At 35.8% G+C, this 20,704-nt stretch overlaps 1 protein-coding gene across 4 annotated transcripts in view; it reads right to left on the bottom strand.

The window, feature by feature from the left end:
- Nucleotides 1-20,704, bottom strand: part of GLRA3 (glycine receptor alpha 3) — a 173,796-nt gene that overhangs the window by 31,858 nt on the left and 121,234 nt on the right. For 3 of the 4 annotated variants that reach the window (XM_067040029.1, XM_059071044.2, XM_059071045.2), the window contains exons 6-7: nucleotides 9,610-9,747; nucleotides 7,319-7,533 (exon numbers count right to left, since the gene is read on the bottom strand). In XM_067040029.1, the coding sequence (XP_066896130.1) occupies nucleotides 7,319-7,533; nucleotides 9,610-9,747 (353 nt within the window). The remainder of the gene's footprint in view (nucleotides 1-7,318; nucleotides 7,534-9,609; nucleotides 9,748-20,704) is intronic. The other variant, XM_067040028.1, reaches the window with a different exon arrangement.

Genomic DNA, 20,704 nt, shown 5'->3' with positions numbered 1-20,704 from the left:
ATCACTGTGACATCTTGAAGAGAGAACAAAAGCAGCTTTGCTAAAGGGCAAAACTCACTGCTTTATAGAAAGAAGTTGTTAATTAATGAGAGCGTGACAAAGAAAAAGAAACCTCTCCTGATCTTCAACCCCAAATCTGTTCAAACCATGTCAGGTCAGAGTTCAGTAAAATCCATTGTGAACAGGACAGGTAATAGATTATTTAGATTATAAAGATAGGCAGGCTGCAAGGCAAATTCGGGCATGGGAATGGGTTTGCTTGTACCGCACAGGGTCGCAGAAAAGAAAAAGACTGTGCTTCCAAGTATGGACCGTACCTCACCAGTTACTACTCATTCCATCCTTTATTAGTTTCACCAAACCCGACTTTGTTCACTTATTTGTGCATACGCCCTCTGAAGTCATTTGATTTTGTGCTCTCTGATTCAGAGGAATAGATGGCTTGCATGGATCTCAGGCAATTCTTCATAAATCAATTTAATTTTATGTCAGTTTTAGGTAAGATAATTGCCTAGCAACAATTTTAGATTATATTCCTTTAGAAGGTCATTGGGTAAACGATATTGTAAGTATGGCAGCATATGCTATAGTTGAGAGGCTTGTCAAGATACATACCTTTATCTTACTCCACACAGAGATGGTCAAAAGGATTGCCTTAGGGCAAATACTGCCCTAAACTACAGTTGGTAGATGAGAGTGCATTAATGGGTAAATATTTATTAGATTATAACCCAGACTACTAAATTATAGTAAATTACACTGACTAAATTATGAGTTATAACCCAGACTACTATTAATCAAGAATTTTTAGAGATAGAAATGTATAATGCATTTATAAGCAGCACAGCTTTGAAGAAGAAATTGATTAAAACAGAACCTGGAGTTTGAATCTCCAAATTTCATGCAAACCAACATGTAGGCACTCTACATGGTTAATATACCAGGAGAGTGAATAGTTTGTCAATTCTTTTCTCAATCCAAAGTTGCTTTTTGAGGAAGAGGTATAACAAAACATCACAGTGTATTGCTTTTGATTAGCTAAAACAGCCCTTTGAATTGGGTAATTTATTCTCCATTGGTGATAATCAATCCTGGTGAATTCTCCCAGTCCTCAAAATTGTCAAATAAACTGTGATGAGTAATTCTGGCTGTGGAATGGGCAAGCAGCTCAATGCCTTTTCCCTGAGTTATGCTGAAAAATTTCCTGCTTGTGTCATGGTTTTTTTCCTAGGGGCTTTCAGGTCACATTGACTACTTATCTTTGGATTTGTGAAATCCAAACTGTAGTACACTTAATCCTTCATGTCCTCCTAGTGTAAAAGCTGTATAAGAATTTTGCATTTTTTAATGCTTATAGGAAGAATTATATTAGTTTCAAAATTATTTTGAGCTTCATTTAAGATTTAAAGCCAGAGAGATAAAGGAATAAGAACAAAGGAAAAGAATAACCAATGTTTTAAAAACTGGTGCTAAAGTAAAATGAAGCTGATATTGAAAAGGCAAAAAGTGTGTCTGCAGGACTGTTTTCTTGGAACACTAGGTGGTGAATCACACAGAGTTTTGTGAGCTTTGCCATTTATCATCCTGGAGGGCAGCTCACAACCGCAGAATCCTGCTGATATCATATTCATACTGATTATGATCCTCATAAAGCTTAGTAAATGAATGATGCTTTGAATACAATATTTATTTGCCACATAAAGTTTTTTAAGAGATGAAATGTAACAGAGAATCATAATAGCAGAACTGCATTATTTCCAAAGTGATGAACTTGATCAATCCATCCAGTCATCAGTTAAGAAAAATGCAATTAAAAAGGCTAAGGTATTTTGAAAGGTCACCCCATTGTCTCTGACTTTTGCTTCAATTATAGGAGCTTTACCATTGTCTTTTCTACAGGACATGATTCTTGTGTTTTAACACTTAAATGAATCTGTAAAATCTAGATGTCACTGGAAACGCTTCTTAGGCACATGCTGTTAGTTACCAGCATTTCTTACTACAATATGTTATCTTTTTTTGACCTACTCAAGGAAAGTTGAATTATATTTGTGACTTCTCTCTTCCTTGTATTTTTGCACTGGAGGTTTTGTGTTTCTATAAGATCATGTTTATTATACCCATATACCCTCCCATTCCCTTTTTTTCCAAGATCTGAGACTTTCATTTATAACTTCAAACAAGAATCAGGAAGACAGATAAAACCTGTCAGGTGTTTCCAACACTGACTTTGGGACCAAATTCTTTATTCCCCTGGCAAAGGGGGAGTTTTACATCTAATTTTATCTGTCAGGAGGTTCATGGTATGATTCTAGGATTTATATGAATATGGTAAAGGGCATTTAAGACATTAAATAGGTAAACTTGGCTCGAAGTTGCATATACACCTTTTGCTTTTAAACTTCATCTGATGTCAAAGCCACTATATTATGTCATTTCAAATTTTTGTAAACTTTATCATTTGATCATATACTTTCTCCAAATTGTGCCATCACATTTAAGAATTTATGCAGTGGCTCTGTCTCTATGTCAGCTACAGAGGACATACTTGATAATTGTTAAATTCAGCTTAATCAGACCTAGTAAGCCTATTAATTATAGGTACTAAGATCAAATGTAGAACCAGAGATGTCTATCCATTTCTATTCTTATTATAGGATCCACCTATGTTTAGGAATTATCTATTTACTGGAGACAGAAAAAAAACACTAATAAAATTGAATAATATTCATATGCTTTATATCTTTTGATTTTACAAGAAATTTTTTATGATTCTTACATAAATGATTTTTTCATTTTCTGTGCCTTTTTTCTTTTTCTCTCTTTTCCCTAAGTGAATATAATATGGAACAGAATTATTAACCTATTCAATGAAGATTCTTTTAAATTAAATTATTACATCAAATATTGTACCATAAAGTTAAATATACTTATTAACTCTTTTGTCTCATTAATGAATTAAAAATGAACCCACTTGCATCATATTTGTACTGAACTTGACTGAAGTAATTTTAGTTAACTATACTTTGAATAGACATTAGAATCTTTTATTCAATCGGTGAGGATCAAAACATTATTGACAGTAATAGTTATCAATAGGAAAACCTGATTACTATGCAACTCCCTCGGCCCATTTAATTACCGCTGATATTTACAATTTCCTCTCCTTTAAAACAGCAGGGTATTTTTTTTTTTAGAAGACTGAGAGCTAATTAGAAAAGAACACAGTAGTGAATACAAATACTTCATTTTCCTTCCCATCCTGTCTTTTCAGTGTAATGTCACATAGATCTTTGTGTGCCCACACAATCATGGCATCCAAATATAAATATAGCAGTTATATTTATATGTTCTAACAGCTGTAATCACTTCTATAGTTGGTGTCTTTATGAAGAATAAAAACTTATTATCAGTGCTTTGTGACCACCTAGACGGGTGGGATAGGGAGGGTGGGAGGGAGATGCAAGAGGGAGGAGATATTGGGATATATGTATATGTATAGATGATTCACTTCGTTATACAGCAGAAACTAACACACCATTGTAAAGCAATTATACACCAATAAAGATGTTAAAAAAAACAATGTGAAAGCTATTGTTATGTTTTCTAAGAACCAATGTTTTTATTATACTGTATGGTAGATACATGGCAATATTTAAATAATTTTTCATTAATTTGGTGATTCTCAGGGGAATATATGATTCTACATAAGTAAAGAGTAATTCAATTGAGTTTTTACATTTTTTTGAGAGAGATGAAAAATGGCATATTCTTGCTTTTCAAGTTAACTATGGAGTAAAGTTTAAAAGCTCACACTGTCTTTAAATATCTGCATGACATTTACTCAATAGACCCATATCATGTACTGATTTAGGCTCTGATGATAAAAATATGTAAAAAATAGTTTGTCCTCTCAAAAAGCTACTCCTGGTGGGTTTCACAAACAAACTGAATGGGGAAAAATATTGCTGTATACCCAGATCTTCCCAGAGTTCCCTAAAGCAATTCTTTCTAGAATCATAGTTTACAAATTAAAATGATATTTTGTCCCTATGATTTTCTCTATTCCTAGCCATCCCTATACTTAATAAAAAATATAATTCCCTCAGTGCCAAGATCTTAACTATGTATTAGTGTAAATCAAATATATACTCAAATATAGTTCAGTGACTAGTACTATCCTCTCTTTGACCCCTGATTAAAATCTAATTCTCCCAAGGAGGATTGCTTTTCACATCTAAAAAAAAATCACAAAATGTTGGGATTCTCAACGAGTTTGGGAGAAAAGTTTTGGAGTGAGTGGGTCTAGCCTTTAACTGAGCTGTCTAACCTATTCTGCGTGTGGGGGAGAGATGGCCCTAGGAGAGGAAAGGAGAGAAGCGACTTTGAATGTGCAGGTCCATTTCCAACTGGAGGAGGAGGGCCAACCACAAATACATCTTCTTTCCCCCTCTTTCTGGACTTTCTTTTACTCTTAGAAGAACCATCTCTGGTCTGCTTCCCTATGCATCTGTAATTTACTCCTTGAAGTCTGAGGCTTGGGTGTCCTTTCTGACGATTCCATGTGACCGTCATAAACATCTCAAACTTAACACGTTCAACCAAAGAAGTCTTACCTCCCCCAGCCTTCCCCATGAGTAACTGCTACCACTACTTGCCCAGTTACTCAGCCTAAGGCTACCCTTGACTCCCACCTTTCCCTTACTCCTCGAAGTCCAGTTCATAAGCAAACCCTGTCTATTTCATCTCTATTTGAGATTTTCTCAAAAAAAAAATCTACCTTTTTCTAAACCCATCTTCTACTCTCCACCTCTGCGACTACCAATCTAGCCAGACCATCCTCTGCTCTGAGCTATAGTTTTCTTGGTAGTATATCTGCTTCCATTTTCACCTCTTCCTATTAAGATTCTTCCAAACTCCATCCAAAATAAACTTAATCCTTACCAACTTCTATAAAACCCTCCATGATATGGCTCTATGATCACTGCCATTTTTTCCTCACTCACTCTCCTCCAAATACAGAATGTTAGGAAGTGTTCCTAAGTTTTGCAACTTTGAAAAAATGCTGGCCACAGGATGCATTGTCACCCTCTTTGCTCCAAATTCCAAGAAATGAATCACAGGAGTCTTCTTGCTGTGGGCTATTACATGCCTGATTTATGACACCGCAGAAGCCAGTGCGACAGGAAATATCAGCGAGGAATCTGAGGTCTGTAGTTCACAAGGCGTTGGCTCAAGTACATTCTCTGAGTTTTCTACTTTGGGTCTTATTTGACCAATTTCCAAGCTCCTTCTTATCTACAGGAGATGCATTGGCAGAGAGCCTGGACAGAACACTAAGCGATTATCATAAATTAGTGATTTATTGTTTCTTCCTCCTGTGTCTGATAATCCCCTATTGTTTTCCTGAATATAATTTTGTTTTCCTCCTTCCTGGATTTTTGTCAGTAGGAGAATGGTGGATGTTCCCGTGGCAAGATTTTCAGGCATCTGAGGGTTCTTTTGTGAGGTTGTGAGAATAGCAGATCTTAAGGTGTGTGGTTTCAGACTCCTATTCCTAAATGCAAGTGTGAGCCCTCGCCCCTTGCCTTTCCAAGTCGCAGAATCAAGATTGCATTTTTCAAGAGAATTCTACTCTTTTGAATGATCTCATCCAATAGGATAATTCTTGTTTATTCTGGGACTTCAGCATCTGCCATCCTGAATTCTAATGTACATAACTTCTGTACATAACCCATTCCTTAACTATCACAACGCCTAAGATGATATAATCACCAACTCTTAAGATATCTGTTTGCTAATCAATTCTTTAAATCCGTTATCATATTTCCAGTGTCTCTATGATCTGAGAGGTGGAGAGGTTTTGTATATATCTATATGTGTATTTGAGCTAATGATTGAAAATTTATTCCTTCCCTGAGATCACGGTGAAATTAATGCCTTTAAAAAAAAACTTCTTGAGAAAAACTATGATGTCATCTCAGACCTTTCTTTCCTTAAAAAACAAAAAACTCCTGTCTCTGTTCCAGTTTTTAAATTTCTTTCTTTCTTTATTTCTGCTTCCTCCGCCCAAACCTTCATGCTCTCCCAATTCTGCCTTCATCTCTGTATCCAGATGCCTTTTTGCTCTGCCTCACAGAAATGTAGTTTCCTTAAATGAATGACTAAGTGCCCCACTATCTGGACAACAACTTACGAAATGAATGAGCTTTCACTTTTGTTTAGCTCATGGAGAAAAAAATCGATGCGTAAACTGGCAATTTCATTTACAAATTGACTACGGAACTTCAAGCATTACTCAGAGCCCTTGAGACATTTATCCGTATATAAAAAAGCACTTAATCTTATAAACAGATTTACAATTTTCATTTGGACAATATTTTAGAAAACACTAGTTGATATAGATCTTTTTGAAAATACAATTATGTGTTAATAAAAGTAAACCTTATTTTGACAGACAACCATTAAATCTTAGCAAGGCACAGTGAGCATTGTTAAATATCAAGTTCTTCTGATAGTAAGTAACGTTTTTAGTGATAAAATATCCTGCCATCAACTTTTATTTATTTAGACATTTTAATTGAATAACTTGAGCCAGAGAATGCAATTCATAGTAAGGGGTAAGGAAGCCATGACAGCAGATTTATAATTTACTTGGCATGGCAGGGAGATAGCATTAAATGCACCAGGAAAGTGAATATGATTTTATTACATTAATGTACATCATTGTAATGAAAAGAATAGTGAAGCTTGTTGGAGGTCAGACAGGATTACTTAATTTAGACAGTAGAAATTTCTTTCTTAGAAACTTTTTCATTTAGAAAAAGAAAATAATTTTCTTGCTATGTTGCTAAATGCATAAAAAGGTCTTCCTATGTTTTATTTCAGCACATCTTTAAAACACACAAAGCATATTTTATAATAAAGTGTTGACTGTCTCATGTAATTTATTGAATATTGTACTGACCGTGGAAAACAGAACGGTTGTCTGGGAACAGAAGGGTTGTGAGTGTATCATTGTTCACCCTCCTGATCACGTGGCTGACGGGAGCTGTCGCTGCCACTGCCCAGCATCACGGCAGCAGATACCACACATCACTGGCCCAGCAAAAGATCAAAATTCAAAACTCGAAGTGTGGTTTCTACTGAATGCCTATCACTTTCACACCATATAAAGGTCCAAAAAATCGTTCAGTCGAACCATGGTAAATCAGGGACCAACTGTAAATACTACTGAAAAAGATCTGGCCAAAATGGATAATGATATATGCGCATACTAGTGCAGATATGTGTGTGTGTGCCCATGTAGTGCACTTACCTTTGGTAAGGAAGCTCGTGATCCTGAACTCTGTGTGGTCATTGTCAGCACGGTGGTTATTCCCAAGGCTACCCGGGCTGGAGCAGCATCCATGTTGATCCAGAATGAGACCCAGGAGAGAATAACAATCAGGAGACTGGGAATGTACATCTGAATCAGATAGTAGCCCATTTGTCGTTCAAGATGGAATCGCACTTCTATACATGTAAACTTTCCTAATTGGTTGTGAAATAAATGCAGTAATTGGTAAAAAGAGGTCTTTGTTATAGCAGCAAATGTCACAATTTTGTTTTCATCATAGTTTTGCCCTACACCTTTCTGTATAATTATACAATTATAATGAAATTATATAACTATTATTTCTGTATAATTATAAAGTTAAAATGAAATGGGATCCCAAATCATATATGCAAATTGTTTTCTGAAAAATAGTTTTCGTATTTTTCTGTTAGCACCTAGAAGCAATGTAATAGAACAGTGTAATATTTCAAGAAATAATATATAATCTTATTACTTCACATTTGATTAGCACTTCATACTTGCAAAGTACTAAAGTGTCTATTATTTCACTTGATTCATGTCTGCTTTTATACCTTCTTTTAAACACTGTACCTTGAGGTTCTAGCCAGGGTAATTAGGCAAACAATTAAATAAAAGGCAGTTAGACTGAAAAGAAAGCAGTAAGACTATCTCTATAAGTAGAAGCCATTACCTTGTATTCAGAAAATCCTAAAGAATTCACTAAAAATCTACTTGAGGTGAAGAGTTCAGCAAGGTTACAGGATACACTATGAGTATACAAAAAGCAATTGTGTTTCTGTACACCAGCAATGGAAAAATCCCAAAATTAAATTGAGAAAACAATTCCATTTACAAGAACCAAATAAAATAAAATATTTAGAAATAAATTTAACAAAAAAGTGTAAAACTTCTACACTAAAAATTACAAAACACAGTTGAACAAAATTAAAGAAGATCAAAATAAATAGAAAGTCATTTTGTAGTCATTAATCAGAAGAGTTACTATGGTTAAGATTGCAATTCTTCCCATATTGATCTATAAATTTATTGCAATTTCTATCAAAATCCTAACTGGCTTTTATGCAGAAATTGACAGGCTGATCTTAAAATTAGTATGAAAATGCAAGGGACCTACAATAGCCAAAATAGCCTTGAGGGAAAAAAAGAACAAATTTGGTGAACTCACACTTCCCAATTTCAAGACTTGCTACAAATCTACAATAATCACAAAGTATGGTACTGTCATAGTAAAGATATACAGATTAATGGAATAGAATTGAAAGTCAAGAACTGATCATTTATGGTCAATGGACTTTAGACAAAGGACTAAGACTATTCAACAGGGAAAGCATGGTCTCTTTACCAAATGGTACAGGGAGAACTTTGCTTTTTGGAACTTTCTGGAATTTTTTTTCCCAATATGTTCAATCCCCAGTTGGTTGAATGTTTGAATGTTAGCTCATGGATATGGAGGGCTGACTATATAGTGAAAGGTCAGGTCACAATTCTGGAAATGTTGAGCCCAAGAAAAATCATAGTTACTCTAAGGAAATAATAAGAGCAGCCACAGATGCTAGTGGGAGGCCATGCGCTCACCACTTTGGAGTGATGCCTCAACTGTGGGCAGTTTAAGGGAACTTGTAGATTAGGCAATTAGAAGAGATATTACAGAAATAGCCAGTTCCAGTTGTGAGAGAAGTGAACAAATAACATGAATGTACAAGTCTTGCCGTCCTTGATGTTGATGACTGTATCTGATATTTGTTCTCAAAGGTAAAAGGCTACCGTGTCGATGTGAGTAGTAGGTGCTTAATAACAATATCTTGAAATGCATGACATCGTGGCTAAACTAAAAATTTAGGCAAGTGAAGCCTTAAAAAAAAAGAGCGACCTCTTTCATTTTGTCAGCAAACACAATGATTACAGCTACAGGACAGTTAAAAAGTACATTTTATCGCTCACACAGAAATTAAAGGAACTTTTTTGGAAACATCACTACTATGTAACTATAGGCATTTCACAACAAAAGAAATTAGTTAAATATAATTGAACACCAAGCATTTCTTTTGTTCCATACAAACCAATTATATAACAAGATGTGATGAGTCAAAGCTTCCATAAGTTTCAGAGACATCCATTCTCTGCTCTATGACTATAAAAAAATTCAGCTATAAAGTGTTAAAATAATTAACCTAGCGTTATAATTAAGAAACATCTGACTATCATAAAACCACAAGTCATAAGTGTAATGAAGAACACTCAACTCCTACCTGTGTTGTAATGTTTAGTGCAGTATCGTAAATCTTTCTCTTCTTTCAACAGAAACTGGGGCAAAGTGAGTCCTTCCGCCACTTGTACAGGTGCCTCATCTTGCCATTCAAAAATGAGATCATTCATTGTGTACCCAACTAGGCAAAACATAATAAAAATATTTATAGCGAAAAGGGCATTCAAAGGAGTGAAATTTAAAATAATCACTGGTAGAGTTCCCATAGGATGGGAAGACCAAACAGTGTCACCTTCACTCTATTGACTGAGCTATGCATGGCACAATTCCAGTCCACTGAAGTCTCTTCATACAGAATATTTATCAAATAATGTAAGAAAATGTAGTAGGCTAATAAAAAGTATGGTATGGCATGTAGGAACCTTGAAGAATAGGCATATACATTCTTTCCTTGGGATGGGCAGCTACTGCATTAACTCAGCAATCCACTTTGGTTCCACTGCATTAGATCTCTCCTCACCTTTTCTCAAATTATTCAGGACCCTTTCAACAAAAACTGAAATCGTCACGGGTTAGGAAGTGACCTAAGCTATAACATCCATGGAGGGAACGAACCAGAGCTGATACCTTTCTTGGTTTAATCATTAACTATTTCAGTTTATGGCATCTGCTTCTACGTCCCGAGTCCCAAAATGGACAAAAGAATATTTTAGACAGAAATGTCTGCTATTCAGGGAAAATCAGTATACAAAGAAAATCCACGTTTGTGGAGGGATAAACTCTTGCACATAGCATGAGTGAATTCAGACTAGAATTCAAGAATATATTTTGTAATAAGTCAGCGTCTTTTAGCAAATTAAAAGTCATCTGTCTATAGGAGTGGTATCTAAGGAAAGCAGGATTTGATCTTTTTCTTCCCTCTGAGTGAGAGGCTCTTGAAAGGTGCACTTGAAGGCCGTTGCAGAGAAGGAGTCAAAGGGAACGTCACCTGCGGCGAAGATTGCAGGTGGTCAGAGTTCACAGCTGCCCCGGAGGTAGGAAGAGAGGAAGCACAGTCTGGCCTCTGAACTAAGGCAAGGGGCCACATAAAGGAAGCAGAAGCTTTAGGTGCATGAAGCAAGCGGCAAACAAGGGAAAGCGTCCCAAACAAATTCTCTGGTAGCTAATGTTGTCGACAAGGGGCTGTGTGCATGATTAGAAACAGCTGGCGCGGGGCAGGTTAGGCTGAGCAGGGCGAGGTGCCTGGAAGAGAACTGATCGCCCTTCTTCCTCCCACAATAGCTGGAAGACATCCCCCAAAGAGCTGAATCTAATCCAGCTGTGGTGATAGTGACTGGAGCCAGATGCCCGATGCCCAGCCCACCCTCCTGACCCGTGGGCACACCTCAGGACATCCACTCCACTGGCTACGGGGAAGGTGGCTTTAGCAGCAGCAGCATCCGTATAATGGCTCATTACAGAGCAAGCGCTATTTGGTAGAGGTTGTAAAGTCCTCCCGACTGAAGGGGACACGCCTGAATTCTGGTTCCAGGACAGATAAGAAGACCTGCAGGACTGTCCTCTAGACCACTGGACTTAGCACAGCAAGGACTTATGTCTGACTTGCTTACACTGAAATACATTTCATTGAACCCTGCAATTAATGACTTGGTGGCTAATAATAGAAGGCTTTCACTTTTATTTGTAAGCCTTTTGATATATCCATTGTCTAAAGAGAAAATAGATGCACACTTCTCAGGGATCAAAAGTAAAATAGGCACTGATTCTTATTTACTTCCAGGTAAGACAGGTACCCCATTCTTCCATATGTGCAATCCCTGAAGACAAAAATATGTGAGCTATTTCCCAATTTAGACAGATAAATGGAGAAATGAACTGAAACCCTGTTTTGTTTTTATGTTCTAAGTTTTGCTTAGGGTTTTCTGTGAAAGGAAAGCAGCTCTCTGAAATTCTCTCGGAGTCAAGGCTTAGTTAGCCTCTGATGCAATTTATAGACAGCATACTCAGCTTGCTCTTGTGTCAAATAACCATGCACACTAAGTGATTTAGGCATGGGCATATCCTAATCAAGCTATGCTATTTCCTTAAGGTCCATAAAATATTTAAGTCTGAAACCAGAAGGAAAATAGTGAAATGACAATTTTAGGCGGTAATGCTTTTATTCTAAGTAACTAAGTGGATGTTCAAGGAAATTAACAAAATGGTAATTTTGCCTCCCTAAGCCTTCAAACGTAACTTAAAAAAAAAAAATCAGTACTTTTCTACACAGTTCACAGTGTTTTAGCATCCTTATGCTTTTGGTTGGCAGAACTTCATACAATCCTGAGAACTGCCAAGGTGAAGAGCCTGGCTAATGAGATTGAGGCTGTGAGCTGAACTGCTTTGTACCATAATGAGTTCCACAACAAGGAATACTTCATTGAGGGAACAAAAGCATTAATCCTACCTTCAGCGAACAATCTCATAGGGTAGCTGCAGGGAAACACGTAAACAAATGACTCAACGCAAAAGCAAACACTTGTTTCTTCAACAAGTATTTATTTGCACAGACAGTAGGTAAAGCGTCCTACTGGGTTTCAGGGGATGTGAAGTGCTATTACCAGGTAGAAAATAGGTGGCACAGGGGAGGTTCAAAGTGCTATGTGCATTCAGAAGAGGGATCTTTAATAGCCATTTAAGCCTCATTTGAGTTGCACCTGCAAGAAAGGCAAGACCAGCATATAAAGAACGTGAGAGACAGTGAGGCAGTCAGGCAAAGGAAATAGTATAATTGGTTGAAAGAAACCACAAAGTCCCAAGGTTTATATTAGGAATAGCAATAACTCTTTATTTATCTAGAGCCAGTTTGCATGAAGAAGCATATGGAATGAAAAGATGAATTAATGTAAGATTATGTAAAATTTACACTCCAGGTTGCAAAGTTTGATTTTTTTAAAATTCCCTGTGGGCAATGATAAACAATTGAAATCTTCTGAGCAGGGGAGTGACATGACAAAAATTGTGCTTTACAAACATTACTCTAGTAGAATCTTCTCATAGGATTCACAAAATCCAAACGGCTTTCATATTCATAAGACATTATCTGCCTTTTTCATTGTGTTGACGTTGGTCCAGATGGTGAAAACACATAAGTAAAGCTTCTAGTGCTTTAGAATAAAAGCGGTGGCTCCAAACTGTGCTAATTCTTTACTGCCGTATCTCGCAATATAAACAATGCCATTTTATTTAAGAATGTCCTCAATCCTTGATAAAACAATAACAATTATAATCTTAGTAAATTTTGACCCTTATATAAATGTCCTTTTAATATTCTGGGTATCAAAATGGGAAGTACGGATAAAGCACTTCAGCTGCACATCGTAACACGATGGTTCTTTTAAAGAAAAGCACTGGTGTGATTGATTTGCAAGTAAGCCAGCTGGTTTTGCTCCAAACACCATTTTTACCGGAAAAAAAAAAGACTGGCAAACTGCGATTATTACGATTAGGTATATGGCCAATCATTTTCTCGAAAATAAAAGAAGTGAGTGAACCTATCGTGTTGAGGGAAGCAACTGACAGTATTTGTCAATGGTAGATTTTGAGCTTTCTATTTAACATTAAATTTTGGAAAAATTATTTTCCCAATACTTAAAGATTTTTTGATGAGCTCAATGGTGATATTAACAGATGTGACTTTTCAATACTGTATAATGTCATGTGTCAATGTTTGGAATATCTGAATAACTCATTAAGCTAATGTTTTCCAAATGATCAAAGCATGATGTTAAAAATCATGCATAGGCAAAAGCTCCATTTAACGTTCAAGACAAAAACAGATTGGGGCTTCCCTGGTGGCGCAGTGGTTGAGGGTCCGCCTGCCGATGCAGGGGACACGGGTTCGTGCCCCGGTCCGGGAAGCTCCCACATGCCGCCGAGCGGCTAGGCCCGTGAGCCATGGCCGCTGAGCCTGTACGTCCGGAGCCTGTGCTCCGCAACGGGAGAGGCCACAACAGTGAGAGGCCCGCGTACCGAGAGGAAAAAAAAAAAAAAGACACAAACAGATTTTAATTTACAAGAGCATGAAGAGTTCATTGAAAAATATACAGCAAAGTGATTTAGTTATATATTCATATTTTTTCAGATTATTTTGCTGTACTTTACTATACACCTGAAACTACCACCATATTGTAAATCAATTATACTTCAACAACAAAAAAAGAAGAGTTCATTGCTATGGTTTCCAATTTCACATTGCAACCAAGATTTAAGAAACTACAACCTTCAGAGACTAAGGTTTTTTCCCCCATATTACAGAATTTCCTTCTTTTTAAAGGCTGAATAGTACCCCACTGTATGTATATATTACATTTTTTGTCCATTCGTCTGTCAATGGACATATAGCTTGTTCCCACATCTTGGCTACTGTGAACAGTGCTACAATGAACACAGTAGTGCTAGTATTTCTTCAAGATCCTCATTTCAATTCTTGTGATAAATACCCAGAAGTGGGATTACTGGATCACACGGTAGTCTTATTTTTAGTTTTTGTGGCACCAGGGATGAAGCTCAAGGATATTGTGCCGAGTGAAATAAGCCAGTCACAGAAAGACGCATATGGCATGACTTCATCTGTATGAGGCATCTTGAATTATCAGATTCATAGAATTAAAGAGTGGAATGGTGACTTTCAGGGGCTGAGGGATGGGGAAATGAGAATAACTAATCAACAAGCGTAAAGTTTTAGTCAAACAAGATGAATAAGCTCTGGAGATCAGCTGTATCACATCATACCTACAGTCAACAATAATGTATGGTAAGCCTAAAAATCTGTTAAGAAGGTAGATCTCATGCTAAGTGTTTTGAACACAATAAAATAAATCAAATTTTAAAAGGTTTACTTGCATTCTTGAGAAGGTGAAGAAAAAAATTTTCATTCTTCCTCAATGGTTCTTCAGGAATATAAGGTAGAGGTAATACTTCAGTAGATCATTTTGTCAAAATTGGAAATTAATTAACTATATCGTTAAGGGAAAATAAGAAGTTAAAGAACTTTTCAAAGTTTCAAGTCTAAGTCACTGACAAGTAGCTATGCCACAGTCTTTGCTTACATGTCATGTCAGTAGAGTAGCCTTCTCTGACCATCTTATAAAATAGTTTTATTCCAATAAGTCTACATTAGCCTTTCCTGTTTATTTTTTTCCTTTGAACTACTCTTTACCTGACATGGTATAGAGTCATCAAATTTTTATTTTGTTTATTTTTATCTAGCCTCCTGGAATTTAAACTTTATAAAAGCAGAGATTATTCTATTTTAGTCACTGGCATATTTTTCCAGTACCTAAAATAGTATGTAACATGTATGAGGAGGTTGACTGTTTGAATTAGAAATAGATAAAGGGAAAGGAGGAAGAAGTGCTTGTGTGCTTGTATCTGATGGGTTTACTTGGGGGTACACTGAATTTAAGAGGCTAGCAGGAGATGCAGGTGTTGCTAACAAGTTTGAATGTTGATTTATATGTTGAAAATTGTTGAAATCACGGACCTATACATTGAAAGTGAGATCAGGATTGTAGTTATAAGTTTGAGAGTCATCTATCTAAGGATGATATTAAAATTGTAGACTATCTGAGATTATCAAGGGAGACAATATATAAAGGAAAAAAAAGCTATAGGAAGGATCAGAGAATTTTCACCTTGGAAAGAGAAAGGTGAAGACAGAAAAGTAACAAACAAAATAGGAAGTTCAAGAAGGCACATTTCAGCTAAGTAAGTGTAAGTGAGAATGTTCTAAAAGAATTTGACAGTGGAATTGGTAAGGTAACAAGTTTCCCTCAAGCAGAGGCTAGGAAATGATCTGTCAGGAATGTTATGAGACCCTTAATCATTGTGTTAGTTAAAAGAGATGAACTCCAAAGCCTTTTCCAGCCTTCTGATTTTATGATATAATTGAATATAGCCTTATAAATCTAATTAAAATACACTATAAAAAAAGAATAGGAAAGGATTAGTTACTGTTAAAGAAACAGACAGGCTGATCAAAGGAATCAAAGATAAAGTGTAGAAAGTTATCTAAGCATGTATAAACATTAGAAACTTGTGCCAATTGCATGTGGCACTGTAACTGGGGGGAGGGGGGTGTAGAACATCAAGTGGACCATAGCAGTGTGAATATCTGTGGCGTGGGAAAGTAAGACGTAGGTATAATCTTGAGATGCAGAAAAAGCTTCTGGAGCCTGAATTTCTTGAGTGGTACCTCTGGGGCTAATCAAGAGTGGGCAATAGCAGAACACAACCCAATGTTCAGCATTTGGTAATGACACTGACGTCCATAAGGAGAAGCAGCAGCATGGCAATAACAGCCTGATAGACTTTGGTTCAAGACTCACATAAACCCAGATACTGTTTTCTAACACTATGAAGGAGAGGGTGTCCTGAAGAATTTCTCATCAACTTTGGTGAGTGGAGAGCTTGAAATGGATGTATGCAGAATTTTTTTTTAATGTGTATAATTTTGTGTACGCAAATATCTTAGAAAATACACTCCTGATATATATTTAAATAAGTAATCATAGTCTGAAGCACAAAATAATGGGTTAAATAGATATGCAATTAATATGCTGTGGAAGTTTGCAATATTTGAAAGAATTGTAATTTTTCCTTGAGATCTTTTCCAACCCTCTGAAAAAAAGCATGCAAATTCCCAATTTCTCTGACATTAGATAAGAAAACAGTTTTTAAAAAACTCTGATTAAACATAAGAAATGGTAGGGGGCTTGTATAAGATATCAGGAGATATAAATTTATAATCTTTTAAAAAATTCTTGTATGTCATTAGAGAATTTCATATTAAAACAACAAGAAACCAACACACCTATTAGAATGACCAAAATCCAGAATACTGACAACACCAAATACTGATGAGGATGTGGACTAACAAGAATTCATTGCTGGTGAGAATGAAAAAATGGTACAACCAATTCAGAAGACAGTTTGGCGGATCCTTATAAAACTAAACATACTCTTACCATATGATCTAGCAATCAAATGAGTTGAAAACCAAATGAGTCGAAAATATGACTACACAAAAACCTGCCCATAGAAATTTATAGCAGCTTTATACATGCCAAAACTTAGAAGCTACCAAGATATTCTTCAGCAGGTAAGTGGATAAGTAAACTACAGTACATCCAGATGATGGAATAGTATTCAGCACTAAAAAGAAATGAGCTATCAAGCCGTGAGAAAACATGGAGGAACCTTAAATGCATCTTACTAAGTAGAAGAAGTCAATCAATCTGAAAAGGCTACAACTCCATGACATTCTAGAAAAAGCAAAACTATGGAGGCAGGAAAATGATCAGTGGTAACCAGTGATCTGGGGGAGGGAGAAGTGAATAGGCAGAGCACAGAGGATATTTAGGGCAGTGAAACTATGCTGTATGATACTACAATGGAATACATGTCATTACATATTTGTTGAAACTCAGAGAATGCACACCACCAAGAGTGAACCCTAATGTAGGTCCACGGATTGTAATAAGTGCACCACGCTGGTGTGGGGTGTTGACACTAGCAGAGGATGTGCATGTGTGGGGGATGGGGTAGGGAAGTGTAAGGGAAATTGTCAATTTCTGACCAATTTTGCTGTGAACCTTAAACTTCTCTAAAAACTCTATTTTTAAAAAATCTCATCTATAAAAATATTCAAATATTACCAACAAGAAAAAAATTTTATTACCAAAATGTTGCCCTGGAATTAATTTAACTAGTTCATTAATTTAATAAATTATTGTTGAGTTCCTACCCTACATAAGTACCTAGGTAAACAGCTGGAACTGCAGAATGACCTGGCTCCAGTCAAGATGCTCATAGAATAGTGGCAGCCGACAATAAAATAGATAAACTAACAGATTGTGAAGAGTCTGATAGAGAATAAGCAGAGTTCTATGTGAGTGCAGAAAGGGGTCTAAACTAAGCTGGAGTACAGGAGCAGAAAGGAGAATCAGATAAAGTCTTCCAGAGGAACGACTATAATAATTATTCACATGTAGCAGTGTTAAATTAAATATTTACTATTCTCAGATGTGAAAAATAGAGGGGTGTTTGTTTTCAATTATTTACAACTGTTTGTATCTTAATATGACGCCTCCATCCCATCTGATTGGGGTAGACTTAAAGATGACTCAGGGACTTCTCTGGTGGCACAGTGGTTGAGAATCCGCCTGCCGATGCAGGGGACAATGCGTTTGAGCCCTGGTCCGGGAGGATCCCACATGCCGCGGAGCAACTAAGCCAGTGTGCCACAACTACTGAGCCTGAGTGCTAGACCCCAGGAGCCACAACTACTGCGCCCGCATGCCACAACTACTGAAGTCCGCGTGCCTAGAGCCCGTGCTCCATAACAACAGAAGCCACCGCAGTGAGAAGCCTAAGCACCGCAATGAAGAGGAGCCTGTGCACAGCAACGAACACCCAAATAAATAAATTTATTTTTTTAAACAGATGACTCAGGTTTTTTTTAAGAGCTTAGTGTCTTAAGAGAAAAAATATTCAATCTTTCAGGATTTCCCTTTTACTTCCTTTCTCTTAGTAAAGGAGTCACTTGGTTATTAGAATTCTAACCATACGTCTTGGTTTGCCAAAACAGCCCTAGATTACCTTTCTTTTATTTCCCCCTATGTCCTCTCTGACTTAGCAGTTGTTCTAGATTCTTCATTTTTAGATTAGGTATCATTATTAATCATTGTTTTAAAATACATCATTATTGGTTTGGTATATCTTCAATTTTACTTCTAGATTCTCCCATAGTATAATAGAGTATGCAATATTAGGTTAAACCTGTAAAACAGCCCACTTCAGCAATGGTCCCTCTGTCTTTATCAGACCCCTTCAGTAACTAACATTTCAAGGGCAGCTAACTCCTGATCGCAGTAGTGGCAGTAGTTTTCACCTTTGTTCCCCCTGCTGGGCACTTGGTGTACAAACCTGGGACATCTGTGAAGTGTCAAAGTGCCTGAGTGTCACAGAAAATTATATTAGTTGTAACTGAAAGCTGAGTACTGCTTAGTACTACTAGCTTAGTACTGCTAAGGATCATATAGGAAGTAATCCAAAAGCTTTAAAACCTACAAACATTTATTTTATTATTTGGCAACACTCATATTTTGTAATAAATTCTCCTAGCAGCAATGGCTAAAATAATTCAATATTTACTGAAAAAGCAAGCACCAAATTTCCATTTCACACAAAAAGTTGATGGTGAAGGTGCAACTTGAACAAAATATTGTTTATATTTAACATTCACGAAAGGGACTATAAGGATAGCACTGTCCACATAAAAGCCACAAGATGCAAATGAGCTGAAAACATATCAGCATCTATTTCAAAAGATACAGTCCTCTTTGGAATACTGCCCAAAGATGATCATTTGATAAGTGTGTTTGCAGGGGGAGCGTTTACTTATCACTCTATGAAAACTGAATTTTTATTTAGATCGAATGATTATTTTTCTGAATTAATTTCACTCTTTTTTGACTTCAGGTTTTCTTGGAAAAGCATATAACAGGAAATTTGCAAGCAATTAAATGATGGCAGTTTTGTTTCAGTATCATTTCCTGCTTCAAAGAGAAAATTGGTTAAAATGATTTTAAATGAGTTTGATTTTTAAATCTAATTCTTTTGGAATTACCTGTGTTGAGGATGAAGTGTGTGATGTCACTGTAAATTCTACTGTAAAGTCTGTTAAAGTCATTTAAAAAGTTCAGCATTGAAAATAAATATCATTTGTTTGTGATGGATCGGAATAAATTATTTGTTGGAACTCATCACCATGTTAAAAATTACGTTCTTACTAAATTGAAAAATCTATGGAGATGCAGTATTCTTGAAATTAGTAACGATGCATATATGATTTATTTTACAGCCATAAGCTCTGCTCCATTCCATCAATTGAAGAGAAGTTATAGTTGTTAAATTTTATATTTTTATAGGAACGTCAAGTTAAGTGAACTATAATTCTCTGTGTGTGACAAAGCTGATGTTGAATTAAAAATTATATTTCATCACGGCATAACACGTTTCTCTACTGCTTGCCATCAGATAGATTTTTTTAAAAATTTGAACATTTGGAAGTACTTTAAAAATGAACTTATATATTCTGCAATGGTATTGAACTCTCAGTAAATAGGTTCTCTAAATTTCGGTTGCATCTGTTCAAAATCAGTTGGAAATATTTAATCAAATTACATTATGAATGGAGCACTAAAATTTTAGATTCTGAAACTTTTTATCAGATAGGAATTATAAATATGATGTTTCTAAACAGGTACATATTGAGATTAATCCCTACAATAGTAAGGGAGAACAGTGAGGTCTCAAATGCTGTACAATATTTATTTATTTATTTATTTATTTAATAACTGTGCTTTGGAATATCTTAACTTATGAGAAAATTATATTGATGGACTGCTTGTTTTTAATTGGATAACTTATACTGAAATTCAATGGAATTCAGAAGGCCTATTTTCCAGCGTGTGAATTAGGTGAAGAATTTTAAAAGATTCCTAAATAAAAGCAACTAATTTGACTGAGTTTTGTTCTATAAAAACACTGTTTGATAAAAGGTACTCAAGACAAAGACAAAGACAATATCTGTAAAAATATATGGGCTAAACTAGTTACCTATTTCAATACAAAGAAAAGTAAAATTAAGCTCTAAAATTATCAAGTACTTTAGCTATCTCAACTGCATACAGATTATTTTCTTAATAAAACCATTATAGTCTACATAGCAAGACCCCCTAACGGTGTCAACAATTTCAAATTTAGTACCAAAATTGCAGCTTTAAAGATGATTCCAAATTAGTTTGGTTTGGTTTAGGAAGGATTATATTTAAAAACCTAGAACTATACTCATCCACTAATATAAAAATCATGTCAGTTAATAAATATATATTACAAAGATATAAAAATTTAAATACATGTGGTGCCCTTCATTTATTCTCCTAAGTGTCCCCATTTTGATGATAAATTATATGGTCACCCCTGTCATCAGGTATACTTTATACCAGGAGGAAATCGTAAAAGTAATACTTATTTAAAGAGAAAATGTGGGCTGAGCATACATTTAAGTTCAAAACAAGTTTGAGATTTATTAG

Source organism: Kogia breviceps, chromosome 8 (genome assembly GCF_026419965.1).
Source record: "Kogia breviceps isolate mKogBre1 chromosome 8, mKogBre1 haplotype 1, whole genome shotgun sequence".
Lineage (NCBI taxonomy): Eukaryota > Metazoa > Chordata > Mammalia > Artiodactyla > Physeteridae > Kogia > Kogia breviceps.
This window is presented reverse-complemented; position numbering and strand designations above follow the sequence as displayed.